Source organism: Typopeltis vanoorti, chromosome 4, assembly GCF_054136105.1.
Source record: "Typopeltis vanoorti isolate ZY-2024b chromosome 4, IOZ_Tvanoo_1.0, whole genome shotgun sequence".
Lineage (NCBI taxonomy): Eukaryota > Metazoa > Arthropoda > Arachnida > Uropygi > Thelyphonidae > Typopeltis > Typopeltis vanoorti.
This window is the reverse complement of record NC_143552.1, coordinates 86,490,726-86,510,471: the sequence shown is the minus strand read 5'-3', so window position 1 is coordinate 86,510,471 and position 19,746 is coordinate 86,490,726. Positions and strand designations below refer to the sequence as shown.

General features: G+C 34.6%; 1 protein-coding gene across 1 annotated transcript in view; it reads right to left on the bottom strand.

Moving 5' to 3' along the window:
• LOC150107476 (uncharacterized) overlaps positions 1 to 19,746 on the bottom strand; it is a 574,892-nt gene that overhangs the window by 427,614 nt on the left and 127,532 nt on the right. The window contains exons 6-7 of the mRNA XM_090392109.1: positions 14,965 to 15,000; positions 518 to 775 (exon numbers count right to left, since the gene is read on the bottom strand). Coding sequence (XP_090248235.1) covers positions 518 to 775; positions 14,965 to 15,000 — 294 coding nt within the window. The remainder of the gene's footprint in view (positions 1 to 517; positions 776 to 14,964; positions 15,001 to 19,746) is intronic.

Below are 19,746 nucleotides of genomic sequence, written 5' to 3'. Positions count from 1 at the left end.
TTTCTGAAACCAGCTTATTCAGAAAGTTGCATTGAATCAAGTCTTGTTTCTAATCTATCTGTTATAATTCTAGTGAAAACCTTATAAATATGGGATAACAAACTAATGGGGCTATAGTTTTCTAGTTTTAATTTATTTCCTTTTTTAACAATAAAATAATGTTTGCATTATTCCATATTTGGGATGTTTCTGCTTTTTTAATGCATTCATTGAAGAGGATTTTCAATTCTTGTTTTAGAATAGCCCATATAACAATTGTCACATGATATGATTATATAATGCCTGTGTACTTGCATTTTCTATAGAGTGCTGAATGTGAACTAACTCAATGCATCTTATGCGGCAGACATCTACCAAACAAAAGATGTTTTCTTAAGCAAACTGTGGACGATGAAAAACGTGGATGACATTTTGGTATTCAGCACATATAATTATATTAAAATCACATAGTTTACATACAGGAAAATTTCAATGCTGTAAAATGTAATAAATATAACAGACTATTAATTATACTTACAGAATTATATTTCAAAGTCTGCATAGCAAACTTCAGCAAAGTACAGAACTGATCAAGAGTCAAATTAGACATAGATGGTGAACGACTCTCAGTGTCTTCTGCAGCCATGATCAACTTGCATTCAGGACAGACCCAGTCCTCAGGTAAGTCTTTACTCTGATTTGTACATGACATATGATAAACACGAGGACATGTTTCACAACAGAGTACAGTTCCTTCTTTATGACAAATCCAGCAATATGAGTCATTACGACCAGTCTAAATCAGAGATAATACATACAAACATATCCATTATATATATATATATATATATATATAGAGAGAGAGAGAGAGAGAGAGAGAGAGAGAGATTTATGTAGTTATCCATTTTATACAACAATCTTTTCAAATATAATCCTTTCCTTCATGTTTACACAGCGATCAGAATACATCATGAAAATTATGGAAACAGCTACCATCTTAGAGTAAAACTTTAGTTTAATATAAGCCAAAATAAACATTCGATGTTTCAACCTTCACATTAAGGTCATCATCTGGAGTACACACATATACATACAAAGAAACAAGCTGCACTACAATCTACATGGCATGCTAAAATTACTGACCAACTGTTACAACTATTGGCCCTGACCTCTGGTGAATTAAAAAAAAAATCTTACTGTATCAAAGCTAGAGTCCTATTATTATTATTATTGTTATCAATTAGGTTACAAAATTAAATTAAGCTGGAGAGCAACAGGCTTACAAAAAAAAGAAAAAAATTAATAAATAATAAATAAAAATAAAAGATTACTTATATAAGTACATATATAAATTACAACCAACTGGTATGGATAGTGGCTAATAAAAGCTGAAAATTGATTAGTCCTAAAGGCAGGGTTTCCAGATTATGCAAAACAAAAATAAAAAAATACAAAAGTTACAGGGGGGGGGGCTGGAAAGTTCTGATAAACACCTAGACAAAAAAATTATGTTAAAGCATAATATCATTTTTGTTTTTTATCAGAACTTTCCACCCATCTCCCTTGTATATAAAATTAATAAAAATAGGAAAAAATATCCATAGCCCACTCATTGCACTGATATACTAGAGGTTTACATTGTTTTGTGAGAGAGGAAAAAAAAAAAAAAAATGAAAAATGAAAAAAAAGAAGAAAAAAATATATATATACAATGTTAGAATCTCATGATACAAAATTACAAATTAAAAATATTTCTTGTAAACATTAAAATTAAATCACCTAAGATGCATTGATATATTAAAAGACCAGTTTGGGCCTGTTTAAATGGTTTTTACCATTAAAAAAATCTGCAAAGATTAAGAAAAGCAGAGAAAGGAGAAATGATAGAAACATCTAAGTTGTTAAGGAGATTTTCCAATTAAGTTATAAGTGAGATTTTATAGACATGTCAGGTGGGGGATAAGGAGGAAAAGAACTTAAGATTATTCTTAGAAACTGAATAATGACATGGTTAGACATGTGAGAAATATGAGTGATCCAGGTTTTCTGCTTCTGGTGTGTGAAATGGACTACCAGTGAATGCTGTGAGTGCATCTTCAGTGAATGTTTTCAAAAAGAGATATATTTGGCAACTGTGTGGTCTGGAAAAGAGCTTCACTCAACAGGTCTTTGACTACCTGGAGGAGCCTACATGATGATGATGATGATGATAATAATAATAATAAACCCACAATCATTTATAATATGAGGAGACATCATTTAAGGAGCCAAAATCAACAGATGTAGTCTAGAAAAAACATAAAAGATTTCAATCAGTTCGTATTGCAAATTTCAATAAGTGAATCCATATGAAGTCTCTCCTCAGATTGACATATATAACCATAAAGTTGGCAATTAGTGCAGTATGATAAATAACTGAATCTCTATCTTTTTAGTTAATAAATATGCAAGTTCATTGTTTAGTAGCAATGCTGATTCTATAGAACTTCATGAGTTCAAGAAGTTTCCTTTTCAAGTTGCACCCCCATATACAACTCACTGGATCTTTTATTCTTGTAACCAAGCTATCAAATAACAATCCACCTCCATCCTAATTGATTTTAACAGCAGTTTTGCAATGTGATATTCTGAATGCCTTTGCAAAACCAGAATACACTATAAGCATCTCCTCTATCCAATACACTTGTCACTCTATTATAACACACAGATTGCTGAAGCAAGGCTTCACTTAAAAAATCCATGCTACTCTCTAAAAAAATGTTCTCATCGTTCTTAACAAGTAATCCAACACCATCATCATCACCATACCTGATACACAAACTGGCCTATAGTTTTATACTTCTGACTTAGATTTTGCTTCATCATCATTTATTTGCATGAATATAGAAATATATATACAGAAATATTCATATAACAAAAACTCAGGGATATAAAGTCTATTGGATGAAAATGGGCCAAGTTGCTCTGTTTTGTGCCAAATGTTAAATGCCAAATTAAATGTCAGATGGTAAATGCTAAATGGTAAATGTTAAATGAGGTTCATGAACCTCATCTTCAACAAGCAGTTTGTTTATGTATTGCCAAAACTGTTTTCATGTATTGCCAAAACTGTTTTCTTGGTCTTCCTCTTCCTCTTAGTTGGCCTGTAGAGAGCAAGAGTGCTGAACAAAGGTGAAAGTGGATGTCTAAGTTAGTGCCCCAATCATCTCAGTTGACTTTTTTTTTAATTGTTTCTATTAGGGGGGCTTTGCTGGCTTTCTTTAAGAATGAAAGTATTAGAAATGTGACAGTTGTGTAGCTAGGGCTGCTGCCGCCCGGGGCGGTCCCTGAGTTTGCCGCCCCTCTCAATACATACTAAAAATACTACAAAAAGTCAAAATGACATATAGGGAAATAAATTAAAACACTATATTTATTTTTGAAGTAAAAATTTAATTTCAACATTCTAAAATGTTATTTTTCTTGCTTTTCTGTTAACAAAATCATTGATGATATTGGTGAAGTCTATTTCATAGTAATGTAGGTAATTCTTAATCAAATTTTATTTAGGAAAACTCCTCTCACAACTAGCAACACATACAGCAATTGTGAGGAAAATTCACAGTAGTATTACAATATTTAGAACTGAGTTCTCGAGACTGTATTTTAGAATTAACTGCAAAAGTTCAAAAAGGTTCAAAGTGGCGCCCGGGACGGACTGTTACCCCCTCCCCCCCAGCTACGCCACTGGAATGTGATCTTGCCACATATATCCTAGAATTGTTCAAGGGCATATTGTCCTAAAGCTATTGATGATATTAACTACTTGTTGAGCAGAGATTCAATGTCTGGGCACCATATGTAAATATGGCTTGATGTTAATTTTTATGGCTATTTTGCCTATTTTTGTTTAGGAGTATCCCTTTTACTCAATTTTTAGGGCACTATTGATGTTTTAAAGATATAGATATATGAAGAATATAAGGAAGGAATAATTTTGGACATACCCTTATTCCTTCCTTACATTCTTCATATATCTATATCTTTAAAATATCAGTAATGGCCTAAAAATTGAGTAAAAAGCCAATGACATTATAAAAGGTGTACTCCTAAACAAAAATAGGCAAAATAGCCATAAAAATTAATATTTACTTAGAAGAGTAACATGGAAAATTTTCCAGAAATAATATCTAATATGGTTTGTACAAATGAATTTCAGTATTTGTGGTGATGAGATTAAATTTCCATATATTAGTCCGTTATGGAATTGAAGAGTTCTGTGCTTTCTTTTCACTATGTCTGTTAGAATATCAATGTAGGAACAAAGATACTGAAAATCATTTTCTTCTTGAAAATGTGATTATTTTGCCTAATATTTCCTTTAACTCTGTTCTTTGGAATTTAGTTTTACTGCTGTTGACTGCCAATCCAATTAGCACTGCATTTTAGTTTTGAGCAGTCTGAATGTCCAGTTCTACTTAGCATCACATAAAAAATTCTTTCAACTTGAAATACACTTACAAAATACTCAATCAACATTTCCATTATAACTTGCATCAATTATAAGTGGATGCAATCCATGCCATCTTCAGCAACTAATGTCAGTCTTCTATATGCAGTGTTTTGTTCAATAACCACTCTAGGATTTCATTCTGCTGCTTTAGCCAGTCTCCTCAGCTAAAGCAGCATAGTGAGCAAGGAGAAATTAACCAATTTCTTCTTACTCACTATGCTTGTCACCTTCATAGTCTAGGATTTATATATTTTGTACTGCTGATGGATATACTGTTCTTTATATATCCTCCAGAACATTCTCTCTCCCTCTACCCCCCCCAAAAGCATCTGCAATTTCATGATTAATTTATTTCCATTCCCACAAGGCATTAGTGATGTTTCTATCCTTTAACTGACTGGTCCCAGTAGATCACTAAATCGATTTCCTTATCTTGTCAGTCTCCTGCTCTGTAATTTCATACATCTCTTTTGTTCAGTGAAGTTTGCCTATACTAGTGATTTTCCATGTTGAAGTCAGACGATCACTCTCATAAGCTGATGGAATTATGGTGCCACCATTTATCATCAACATATGACAAAGGTTCCCAAACTATCTCATTTCACAGCACCCTTAGTGTCTCACTAATTTTTTAACAGTACCTTTGGGCCAAAAGAAATACCTAACAGTTCTGTTTATTAAACAGTTAGGTTCAAACTACTTACTTAAAACTTAAGTAAAATTTTTGAAAATTTAAAATATCATGTGGCACCCCAGGCTGCTGCAGCACAGAGTTTGGAAACCACCCATATGAGATATTATTACTAAATCCAACACTTGTGTCTATGTGTTACTTCCACTACATGTTATGTAAAGTGGTTATCCTCAAGTAGCTCAAGAAATTCATTCTCCTTATTTAGAGATGTTATTTCCTGCTTTCAAGTAATGCTTCCAGAGTTAAAGTCACCCATTATCATCTACATATCACTCTCCAGTCTCAATTTCAGAAACATCTTCTCCTCCATTCTCAAGCCTATATATGCAACACTAAACTAAATATTTAAAATTCATGCCTTCCTATTTAAATGCACACAAAATGGCAATGAAATCATTATACCCGCTTTTTTGAAGTTCAAATGAAGATGGGCAACAAAACTTCTGTGATCATGAATAATATCACACTCCCTCTTTTATCCTTTTGGTCTTCCAGAAAAATACTATATTCATCAAATTCTATTCTTGTCAGTATATTATCCTTTGTCGACCATGTCTCTCACTCTTAAACTGATGATTTATGGATTAATACGAGGTGGTCTGAATTCTCAGCCTCGTCCATAGATGGCAACACTATCGGCAAGATTTTTTTTTCTAAGTTGATACATCTGCCATAAGCATCCATGTGAAATTGCAAGTCATCTGATCCAGTAGTTTGTTTTATACAGCTGTCTGAAGCAAAGATGTTGTCTGTATCCCTTGAAATGAATAACACTGAGTTTCATGTCACTATAAAATTCTTTGTAAAAGAAGGTTTAATGCCAAAAAAAAATTCATTCAAAGTTCATCGGCACTCTTCTCCTTCATTTTCGACAATTAAGAAATAGGTTGCCGAGTTTAAACGTGGCCATACCAGCCTTGAAGATGATCCACATGAAGGACGTCCAAAAACTGTAACAACACCAGAAATCATTGATCGAGTACACGATATGGGTTGGATGACTTGTGAATCAAAGTGTGTGAATTGCTAAGACTATAGGCATTTCAAAAGAACGTGTAGGATATATTTTGCATGAAGAATTGCAAATGAAAAAGCTTTGCGCAAGATGGGTGCTGCGCTTGCTCACAGCAGATCAAAAACGCACTCACATGAAAATCTCTGAACAGTGCTTGGAGCATTTTAATAAGAATAAAACTGATTTTGTGCATCAATTTATTACTCTGGATAAGGCTTGGATTCACCATTACACACATAGTCGAAATAGTGGACAGAAACGGTTGTTCAGCGCCAAAGAAGACAAAGTCAGTTCCATCAGCAGGAAAGGTCATGGCATCAGTGTTTTGGGATGCTAAAGGCATTTTGTTTATTAATTATCTTGAAAAGAGTAAAACAATAACTGGGGAATATTATTCCAATCTTTTAACCAGACTAGATGAAAAAATTCGTGAGAAAAGACCCAGTTTGCAGAAGAAAAAATCATCTTTCATCAGGACAATGCACCTGCCCACAAAGGTGTTTTGGCAAAGGGAAAATTAAGGGATCTGCACTATGAATTGTTGGAACATCGATCCTATTCTCCAGATTTGTCTCTCTGACTTCTATCTCTTCCCAAAGCTAAAACTCTTCCTCGCTGGGCTGCGTTTTTCTTCGAATCAAGAGGTGATTGCAGCCGTAGAGGGATATTTTACATATCTTACTGAGAACCACTACAGGAATGGGATAATGGCATTGCTGGAATAAATGTATTAGTCTTAAGGGAGATTATGTTGAAAAATAAAAATAATTTTGAAATTATAAATTCGTTTGTTCATTGTTAGGCCAAGAACTTTTCAGACTACCCTCTTATTATTAATACCACAAACTGTGCTTCTTTATTCCTAATACTTCTGGTGTAAAAGAAGCAAACGAATAAACACTGGTTCACCAAGCTTTCCTACAATTCCTTACTCTATCACTCTATGAGATATCTGACTTCATGATTAAAATGAGGCAATCTCTCATACTACCACCATCATTCATTTCACATCCATCCTCACAGTACACTTAGACCATAGATTCTTCTCTCAACAGCAATCTACCCAGGTTCACACTGTTACTCTCACTCAAATTCCAACTATCTCAGGCAAACAGCTTTTGCCTGCCTTCAAATTTATCTCATACATCCAGATACTGGAAGTCTCTCTTCCTACCTATCCTAGATACATGTCATAATCATCACCCTTCCCTTTGGCTTTCGGCTATTGTACTTTAATAAAACACATTCATAATTCTTCCTGTCACAGTTGCTTCATGCTGCGAGCACATTTACTATGAATACATAGTGTGGCCTCACAGCACACTTAGAATGTGTTGATAGTAAGCATGCTGTGAGCTAGAAGGATGATATCATAGTAGTTTCAATGTGAACAATAATGTAATATAATTTATTTTTTAAAAATAGTTCCTAATAATTAAAATCTATCAAAAAAGGAAAGCTGGTAATTTAGCTTTCTTAGACATCATACTTACCCAAATCTCCCTCTAACATTCTAACTATCTCTTATCTTTTGCAAACCAACCCTTTTGTAGATAATTGTCACTATGATGCAGACAATAATCTATTCCAAAAAATGAGTATCATGAAGACTTTACATAGCAAAGTTCACAATATCTGTTCTTTAGCTTCCTCATTACAACAAGAATTCTGCACTATTAAAATGGTTTAACCTCTGGAAGAGCCAACATATTATAGATTCCTACAATACCACTCATAATTTCACGGATGAACCTATGGGGTCCTTTTCCTTATGTTTCTGGAAACAATCTCTGAACCTAATAATGCTGAAATCCTGAAAAAGCAACTTACAGGTTTTCCTACCATAAACTATACAAATTCTCCCATCACCTAAGATAAACTCTCCCTGTTGTCTTTATTGGGTATTTACCAAGTCCTGCACTAATGTTATCATTCATATTTTGACTAAACTGACCATTCAATACAGAAACTTAAAATAGTGCCAATACTATATCTATTACTCATCCAGTCTCCTTCTGCAAGGAGTCAATAGAGAACAAAGAATCCTTTCTGAACCACATCCTTAACCCACAGATGGCATTTTACTTTAAAGAAATTTTACTTTGACAGAAAGTTTAGTTTTACATTTGTTTAAAGAAAGTTCTGGGGTCTTAATACATTGACCATATCCAAATTTAAATTGGAATACCTGCCTCTCCTTACTGAAATTTGGAACCATTTTATTCTTATTCTTAAAAAAAAATGTGTGTTTAAGTTAAAATACACATATGTTTTTAATAACATTATATATTACTGATAGTTAAATTAGTCTAATGTCATCCTTTTAGTTTTCAGCACTTATTCTGTAAGTGGGAACCAATTGTATTCTCTATCTTTCACATATTGCCTATTATATTACTGATGAACAGTCACTGCCCAAAATATTTGATGATTTGATAATATTTGATCATCTTTACTCTCAAACTATGAGTAAAATGCAAACCTTTACAATAAATAATAAACTGTCATCCATTCTTCTCTATCTACAATAAGCCTATTCATGAGTTCGATCATGAGAAACAGATTATTTAAGATCAGTTTCTGTTTTCCTGAAGAGAAACTACAAGAATAATTTCTCACCCAGCCAAACTTGGCATCATCGGCAAACAACTGTAGATCCTTCTTTAAACCATCACCAATATCATTAACATGCAAATTAAACAGCACAAGTAAGAGAGCAATCCTCCTATAGCAGTGGTGTTCAACTTTTTTACTATGCGAGTTACTTTTCTATAAAAAGTTATTTGGTGATCTACTCACTTATATATAAGTTATTCGGCGATCTACTCTCTTATACAGATCACGTTCCCCCAACCTGATATCTGATTACGCACAAATAAACAACTAAAAACAAATACACAACTAAAAACTTTATTTGTGTATTTAAAAATTTATTTATCACTTTTAATTATTTTAATACAACAAAAAAAAAAAATATATATATATATATATTGGAATAAAATATTTATTTCTCTATTTTGGACAACCAAATTTAGAAAAAACAACAAATTGATTACAAACTCACAAGTTACAGGAAATGCTGGTTGATTAAAAAAAAAAAAAAAAAAAGTCAATGTGAAATTTGGCATTGTTTGGACCTTGCAATATTTTTATAGTCAAGTTGATATGAAGAAGTGGCCAATCGCAGACAATCATCCAAATGATAATTTGTAATTTGATTTCTTAATTGATTTTTTATGACGGTCATATTTGAAAAAGCGGATTCTGACAAGTATGTCGATCCAAAACACGACAGAATTTTTCCTGCAATATCAGTTAATACTGGGAATTTTTCATGTGCATACTTCCAAAAAATGACTTCATTGTTTATTGATTTTAAATGTAAACTATTCTGAATGTTTATTATCTCAAGTTCTACTTCAGCTTGGTTTATATCAAACAGCCCACTAATTTTATTTGAAATTTCTGTGATGTTCAAGTTTTCTTGAAATGGATTATTGATAAAAGATACAATCATTTCAGTTTTATTAAAATCTTTAAATCTTCAATTTATTTCTCCCTCAACTAAATCTATTTCACGAATAAATTCTTTTAAATCATAGCAAAGCATTTCTTGATTTTGTGCAAAAAATTTTAATAAATATGGGAGATGTCTAAATTCGCGGGTCTTTTATATTTTTCTTTAATAAAAATAAGTATTGTTGGAAAGTTTTTATTGACCTTAACATGTCCATTAAATTTTTATCTCTACCTTGTAACTCTAAATTTAAATTGCTTAATTTCATACAGAAATCTACTAAAAATAATAAGTGTAACAACCATTGTTTATCACTCAATTGTGGATAAATATCTCCTTTGTCATCAAGAAAATTTTTTATATCGTTAATTAATACAAGAAATCTTTCTAAAAATTGATTTCTGCTGAGCCAGCGAACATTATTGTACAACAGAAGTTCCTTATCATCATCTCCCTGTAATTTAAATAACCGCCGTTGCAAGACTTTTCCTCGAACAGAATTTACAATTTTAAATGTAATATCCAAAACATCTTTTGGTTTAATCTTTTACTACACAGTACTTGTTGGTGAATAATACAGTGGTATAAAAAATCTGGATATTTGTCATCATTTTTACATAATGAAATGAAGCCTGATTTATTACCTATCATTGCAGGAGCACCATCAGTAGTAATAGACACAAGTTTAAAAAAACGGAAGTTTGCGTTGTTTCACAAATTCATCAAATGTCGAAAAAATGTCTTCTCCCCTAGTCCTTCCCAATAATGGTATAATTTTCAAAAGTTCTTCTTTACTTGAATAATCTTAAAATACCATGCGAATAAATACCATTAACTGAGCAATATCAGTGAAGTTGTTGGATTCATCAAATTGTAATGAAAACGCAACACACTGGTGAATGTCTGACATTAACTCGGCCTGGAAACTTCTCTGGCAATTGGAACTCTTCCTTTTGGCAAATTGAAACCTTGTCTGCAGCCTAGAAGTAGTCTCTCTAACGATGTCTCGAACCGAGACGCTCCTTTCTGGAAGTGAGAAACTCCCCTCTCAAGCAACGTGGATCCGAGCAGTCTCTCTGATGGTGACTCTGGACCGGGTGGCCTCCTCTCTGACAGCAATTTTTGAACCGGGACCCCCCCCTTCTACTTGCTTCAGTCCCTTTTTATTAGGCTTCCTCTGAGACCTCGCATGAAGTTTGGCAACCCCCCAAAGAATCGGTATGAGTCTTTCATCTTAAGTTTCAAATTTGGCACGCCTTTTGTTCTCCTCTGCTTTCTTTTGATTGTAAGTTGCCGGCCATCGGAAAGTTGTTTGAACTCTTTCTGACTGACTTCGGAGATGTTTACGCTTAGAGCCTGCAAGCCTTTCTCATACATACAAGTTTCAATAACAATCTTTCTAATGCCGCCATGTACAGCTTTGGCGACAAAAATATTGCCTTTGCTTTTAACACTCTAACATATTCTTATTAAAGCAGTATATACAGTTAGCTTCAAAAGAGTTATTTACAAAAACATCTAATACAAACTATACCAAGACAAACAAAGTTTATTTTTTTACAATATTCACATGGGACTCAACCTAAGTAAAAATTTGATGTAATGTGCTTTGGAATATTTAATATTTAAGCTACAATCGAGTTTTTACACTTTGCTTATAATCGTATTCACTCGGCTCGTTGTTTGATTTCCACTGATCCAGATTAATTCATTTAGCCAGACTTATAAGAAAATTACTGATTTGACAATTTTAACAAAAATTAAATAAACAATAGCAATACACTTAAAGCAAATTAAAAATAATACAAAATAATGATAAATAAAATATTATGTTTTCAATTTTAATTAAATTTGTAAGGAGGAATACACAAGAGATCGACCAAAAATCGCTCTGCGATCAACCAGTCAATTGCGATCGATGGGTTGAACACCCCTGCCCTATAGTATCCATTAGTCATCTTTATTCTCTTTGACACCACTTCCAAACATCACTCCTTGATACCCGTCAATCACCAATGCTGATATCCACATTATCAGCTGAACATCCATCCCAAACTCCCAATTTATGTAATAACTTTCCATGAAATGTTTTGCAACACTGTTCTGTAATATAACTGCATAGTCACTATGATTGTCCAACTCAATTATACTTTTATAATAAACATGAAATTAATACTAAGAAAATACTACTCGTTCACTAAGCCATGTTAATGTTAACTACCCAATTTTGGTTCTGGTGCTGAGTAATTTCTCCAAAGCCTTAACCACTATTCCAACTTTTCACTCTTCTAGAACCTTTCCAGATTTAATGTTCAAAGAGTCAAATACCTTATCTCATCAAGAGTTTGTAATACCTGTAAAACCTTAAACTCATCTCTCTTTGTTCTGTTATCTATTCCCCCCTCCCACTCAGATAAGTGGTTGCTCAATAATTCAACTACTACTTATTGCAGATGTCTTCCTTTCTTTCTAACCATATGTGCTCATCAAAGTTATTCTTATATCATCATTCTTTCTTTCTTTTACTTGCCATAGAATGAAAGAACTCAGTAAAATTTTCTTTGGCCAGAGTAGTTTTCTCTCATAATGTACATTCATTATCAAAGTGTGTCACAATTCTAGTTTGTGTTTGGTAATAGTCATGCAGCTGCTCTTTCTAGAAATTCCCTTTATAACATTTTTTTATGCAGTGTTTACTTAGTGATGCCACTTATATAACCACTTAACTCCCATCTGATTTATTTCCTTACTCTGAGAATGCCATGTTACACTTCTCCTATTAAATATGCCTTCACTGATTCCCACACACTACTGACATATTTTTATTGTAGCTTTGATGGCATGATAACTTGCAAGTTGCCTTCTATGTTTGCTATAATCTCCTGCCCTGTTGTTCAATATATATGTCCAGCCTCCACTTCCAGAAAAGATTACATGATCATTCTCTACTTAATAATTAATACATACATCTTCAAGGCCCACCTTTCCTAATTGGGTTGTGGGGGCAACAGCTGCAAGAGGAACTTCCAATGGTCACGATCCTCTGCCACCAAGCTCAGGTGTTCTGGTGGGATTCCCAAACATGTCCACCCAAGGTTTTGGATATAATCTATCCAGCGAGTCCTTGGCCTTCCACGTGGCCTCCCACCCTCTGGCTTGGCAAAGAGGGCCTGCTGAGGGAGCCTCTCTTGTGGCATTCTGACCAGGTGCCCGTACCAACGTAACTGTGATCTCGCAACACGGAGAAGCAGCGGTTGAGTATTGAGGGTTTCCCAAATTGCAGAGCTTCTGACTCTGTCAAGTCTTGTCAGCCCTGCAACCCCTCGAAGGAACCTCATTTCAGCCGCTTGGATTCGTGTCCGCATTTTTTCGGTCATTACCCAACTCTCATGACCATAGGTGAGGATGGGGACATAGACTGTATTGAAGACAGCCAGCTTTGCCTTCTGGCTTAACTCCCGCTTCAATTCTACTGAACGGCCAAGCTCCCGCAATATTGAGCTTGCTAGCCATTCGAGTATCTAGCTCTACATCCCATTTTCCATCATTCATGAATATGGACCCAAGGTATTTAAACTTCTCCACCTGTCTCATTGGGACTCCACTTACATTTAGAGTGCACTGGGATGGTTGTCTTGAGACCACAAATGTTTCAGTTTTGGCCACACTGATCTTCATTCCGGCACCTGCACAAACAGCTACAAACCTATCCAGTGTCCGCTGGAGGTCATCTGTGGAAGAGCTAAGCAGAACTAGGTCATCTGCAAAAAGCAGATATCCAATGCTACATCTTCCAATTCTGACATACTCACTGCCTCGGCTGTGCCTATCAATCCAGTCCATAAATATTATGAAAAGCAGGGGTGACAGAACACACCCTTAGCAGAGGCCAACGGAGACTGTGAAAGGTTCAGACTTTGTGCTGTTTATCCTGACACAAAACTCCGGGCATTCATACAGGGACTTGAGCAGCTAATAGTTGACCATCCACTCCATACTCCTGTACTACTTGCCAAAGCTTATCCCGAGGAACCCAGTCATATGCCTTCTCCAAGTCCACAAAACATATGTAGACATTCTTGGCATATTCCCAAGATTTCTCAAAGACTTGCCTTAAAGTGAAGATCTGGTCAGTTGTGCTTCTACCAGGACGAAAGCCACATTGTTCTTCCTGGAACTTTGACTCAACTATGCTCCTGCACTGTCTTTCCAAGCACTTAGCATGCACTTTCCCAGGCAGGCTGAGCAGAGAGATGCCACAATAGTTACTGCAATCCTTCTGGTTTCCCTTCTTAAAGGCTGTTATTATTATGCCTGTCTGCCATTGCTTTGGTGCTCACCCAGATATCCAAGCAGCCTGACACACTCAAGTCAGCCAGAGAAATGCTAAAAGCCTTTCGGGCTGAATTTCATCATCGCCAGCAGCCTTGCCCGATTTTAGTGATTTTATTGCTAAATGGACCTCTTCTGCTGTCAGACTAGTCATTGCCCTGATCTGCACCTCTTGGATGTCCACAACTGTGGGACAACTTAATAATTAATATTATATTTTAAATATTAACATTACATTACAATAATTAAGATTATGTGATCGTTCTGTAGTTAATAATTAATACTAATTTATTAATATTTAATAAATTATGTGAATACTTAACTTTCTTATTATCATCTTATTAATCTTATTATGATTATCATCATTATTATAAATAGCAAAGAATTATTATTATTATTATTATCTGAGACCTTCAGGGAGTCAAGGACTCATCGAGGGAGGCTGTAAATTACCCAACCCAGCTATCATACGTTCCCTTAAATTCATTTACGCTAGATGCACTCACTACTCCTAAGGGCAAATTATTCCACTCACAGCTCTCTGGGAGAAAAACCTAGCTCCATGGAAGTTAACAACCTTAACTTCCATGGATGCCCCCCCTCCCCATGTTCTCTCCCTGCCTTCTATATAACAAAAAATTTCATCATTTGAAATGCTATAACACCCATTCAAAAGTTTATAGACCTCTATCATATCACTCCCTCTTTCCTGTTAACCAGAGTCTGCAATCCACATACTCGCAATCTGTCCTCATAATCTAAAAAGAAGAAAGAAAAAAAAAAAGAAAAAGGTACAAAAACACAAAAAATAAGGGGGGGGGGACTAAAACATACAACATTTTTAGTCACAACTATTATTTTCTATGTGTGTGTGTTTATTTATTTATTTATTCTATAAGCAATTTAAGCATAGTAACAAAAGGCAAAATTGATACCTTTATTGATTTTGGATTAGAAGATAGAACTGTAATCTAGGAAAGAACAAAAACAATTATGAGCATAAGCTATATTCATTTTAGATCACAACAATTTAAACAGTTATTATGAGAATTAAACTAGTCTACACACATAGTTCTCCATATTTATTTTTAGAACAATGTAGTACACATTTGACTTAAACCTAACTATAAACTATGTTTGTGAGATAATGTGATGTTTGTCTCTGCAATAGCATCTTATTTGTTGATCTAAGAAGTCTTTCTCAGTGTTCATATAACATGGATAATCTGTCTCAGATCATTTGTAGCATCTTTATAACAGTTATATAAGTATCAGGATTCAACAAATTTTCCTATCATCTGATGGATGAGCAATCTGTATTTTTAGATTTCTGCTGTTTTTAAAAATTTGTCTTTATATTCAAAACTCTGATGGAGAATTATATGGGAAGCTTTATTTACATACATATAGATTGAAAATATTATTAGATATATAATGTCAGTCATAAAAGGCAAAATACAAAAAATGGAAAAAAGGTGAGACTAAAAGTAAGCATATCTAACTACCAATCATTTGATCCCCCCCAAGAGTAAGGAATGACTATATCCTGATAGCCATATAAATGAGATGGTTTCAATTTGTTGAATTTATTTAACAGGAGACAGAGAGATTTAAATGAAATGTATAAGTAAATTAGCTTTATAAGTTAATAAGATGCATATACACCAGCAAAGGTTGGTCGATTGGTAGAGCCTCTGCTACTAATAGCTCACGAAAAAAGTTAAGCAAGTTTGAGCACAGCTAGTAGTAGGAAGGGATCAATTATTCGATGCTGTTGGCACACTCTCCCTCGATATGAGTCGTTGGACTCCTGGAGGTGTCACATAATAATAATAATAATAATAAATGGATAATAAAATTTGCTATATTCACCTAAACCACACCCTTTAGAGGGCATAATAAAAAGATAGTGAAGAAGGAAAAAAAGATTTAGAACAAATATACCAAGTTCATTTTTACTTTATGTAGAAAATATGCAAAATGATCTTCAGCACCAGGTTATAGAAATGGTGAATTTGTGCAACTTTAAGGAAAAATAAAATGGTGGACTGGAAAGGAAATTAAATAAAAAATTTATAATGATTATGTTATTTAGCACTGTAGAACATGTGTTTGTATATATAAGTAACTATATAAAAATAAAAAATATAATGAAACTGATGATGTGGTAATTACGAAAAGTAGAGAGACATTTAGAGGAACAAAGAAAGGACAAAAAGATTAAGCAGAAGGAAAGACAACAATGCACTGAAGCAGTATGATATTAAGTAATGATAATCAGATAAGTAAAATGGAATATAAAAAGAAAGATGTTACAGTAATTTGGTAGAGTGATTCGGTTTTAAAACATATGTCATAGATAGACATATTACCACTTCCAGTTTCTGGATACAAATATCAAAAATATAACAAATGTAATTTAAAAACAAAATTTATATTTGTGACAAATAACATATGAGAGGGGATATGAAAGATTACTGTTGAAAAACAAGAGTGAAGAGTGAGATAGAGAAAATCATTACTATTTTACCAAGATATGACAGTACTGACTGAAGAAGAAGGGCTATGATGGCAAATGATTCACTGTACATGCTATATAGAAGGAGTGGTTGCAAGTTTTTGGAAGTGTGGGGTGAATTTGAGGGAAGAATGGGTTATAAGAGGGATGGCCAACACTTGAATGCATTTCATTTCATATTAGGAGTTTGGAGAAATTATATATCAGCCTGGTATATGAGGCTGATATGGAGAGTCAGGGAAACTAGATCTTGAAAGTAGAAATGATGAGAATCTATGCAGTGACGAAGTTATACAACAGTATCAGTAATATGAATATCCATAATCAGGGATGGGATTATGATGAAAGGATAACTACCATTATCCTTTCATCATAATGAAATCTGCAAGTTCTCCAACAAATCATATAGCCTTACAAAGAGGGTATGCAAAAAAAGACAGGTAACTTATTATGTCTTTGCATGAATGCCAGGAACAATGGGATAGAATTTTTGGCCATGGTGAATATGTTAATGCCTTAGATTATTATTATTATTATTATCCTAAGACTCACATGGAGTCAAACACTCATCTAGGAGGTACTTTTTGTTACACACACACAGTTCATCATACCGCACCTTAAACACACTCAAATTCTCTGGACACATCACCCTCTCAAGCAAAACATTCCAACCATTCAGAATTCTGCATGCAAAAAAACCTGCTTCTCACTTCCCTGCTCATACCCTCCTTATACAGCTTCCAGGGATGACTGCTGGTTCTCCTTTGATCCCTCACTGTTTTCTGTAAAACCTCTTCAACACTGATCCTATAACAACCCCTTACTAACTTGTAGGTCTCTATCATATCACTCCTCTTCCTCCTATCCAGTATACTCTGTAAATTGCATCTTCTCAACCTTTCCTCATATTTGACATTCCAAAGATCAGAAACTATGTTAATTAGTCGCCTCTGGACCCTTTTCAACTTGTCTTCATCCTTTTGAAAACCAGGTGACCAAATCTGTGCACAGTAGTCCATGCAAAGCCTAAGCAGAACTTTATACAATCGATCAAGAACCTCCTTCTTGATCTTATCACTTAATCACTTACTTCTACAAGTCGATGTTCTCTGTATCATTCTCAGAATTCGTTGTGTTGTCCTCACAATTTTGGCAATGCATCCCCTAAATTTCAGATCCTAATCCGCTATCACCCCAAGATCTCTTATTTCCTCTGCCTCCAACAATATATCCCACCAAGCATAAATTCTACATCCCATCTTTGTTTCCCAAATTTTAAAACATTACATTTTTTTCCAACATTGAACTGTCATTCCCATTCACCCAATCTGTTCGAGTCGTCTTGTAAGGCCACAACATCTCTACTCTTCATAGTTGGACTCAACTTTGCATCATCTGCAAACAACTGAATATCCCCATCCAAATCCTCGCCAATATCATTAATATATAGGTTAAATAGCAATGGCTCTAAAACAGACCCCTGGGGAAAACCACTAGCAACTTTCCTCTTCCAGGATATTGCTATCCCCATACACAACTTGCTGATACCTATCAGATAGCCAGTCTCTGATCCAATGCACTAATCTAATATCCAACCTCATTCGAGCTAGTTTGACTATCAACTTATCATGCAGTAATCTACCAAAGCTTTTGCAAAATCTAAATATACTACTGTGCATCCCTCTTATCTGTCCAATGAAGCCGTCACCTTATTGCAATAAGTAAGTAGATTACTGACTTCCCTTTAAAAAATCCATATTCTGGATCCTTGTTCTCACCAGCTTCTCCAACACCTTAACCACAACATCTGACACACACACACACACACACACACACAGATAGGCATATAATTTGATGCTTGAGTTCTATCAACTCCCTTCTGAAGCAGCACAATCTTGCCCTCCTTCCACTCCTTTGGAACTCGACCGAGTGCAAGACTCATATTAAAAAAATATGTTATGTTAAGGCAGATGCCAACTCCCTGGCATATTCTTCAAAATATGCGGTGATATATTATCAAGCCCCCCACAGCCTTATTAATATTAAATTTGCTCAACTCCCCATATACCTCTTGATCACTTACAGTCACTCTCTCCTCCTCATCATCTCTTCATGATGTTCACAAGAATGAAAGACCTTTATGAACTGCTTATTAAGTACCTCCACTATATCTTCCACAGCAGTTGTTCTTATACCATTTTCTCCAATCAATATCATCCTTCGATAATCAATTTTTAAAAATTTTTTTTTTTTTTTGCTGCCTACATATCGAAAGAACTTCCTGGGATTCTTTTTTGGCTTCATTAGCTAACTGCTGTTCATATTGAACTTTTGCTATCTCCTTACCAACCAAATCACTCTCCTTGCCTGTTTTATGTAATCGTTTTTTTTTTTTGCTGGCTACATCTCGAAAAAACTGCCTAGTTTCTTTTTGGCTTCATTACATTAGCTAACTGCTGTTCATACTGAACTCTTGCTATCCTTACCAACTAAGTCACCCTCCATGCCTGTTTTCTGTAATCCTCATAGAATTGATTATTATCACTTCTCTTATGCTGCCTCCATAATGCCTTTTTTTTTCTGTATTGAATGCTTAATCTCGTCCATTTCATACTTACCTTATTTAATCTTCTGACCCTTGGAATTGGACATTGCTTCTACTAGCTAGTTCTTGAATATCCCCTAAGCTGCATCGATCTCTTTTCTAGCTAACTCCTCATTCCATGCAACACCTGAAAGCTGCCTCCTGATCTCTTCATAATCACCAGTCTTGTAGTTCCACATATACCCTTTTCTCACAGAAGTCCTCACACTCTGGCAACCACTCAGGTAATCACTTCATGGTCACTCTCACCAATTGGAGGGTGATTTGACACCTCATTTATAATTACATCCTCTGATGAAATGATCAAATCCAAGACCCTCAATCCTCTTGAGCCCTCTGTTACATACTGTCTGGGGTAGTTATCCCTAAAAATCTCAAGAAACTCATTTTCATTACTTCTAGTTGCTATCTCATCATCTGTCTATATTGCCATAATTAAAGTTGTCCATAATAATCACTCTTTTCTCATTTGCTTGGCTATATATATTTCATAGTCACTACATTCCACATTACCATGTCTATAACAACATCCGAGCAAATATTTCATTCTATTCACTTCTGTATCACACCATAATGCCTCAAAACCACTGGCAC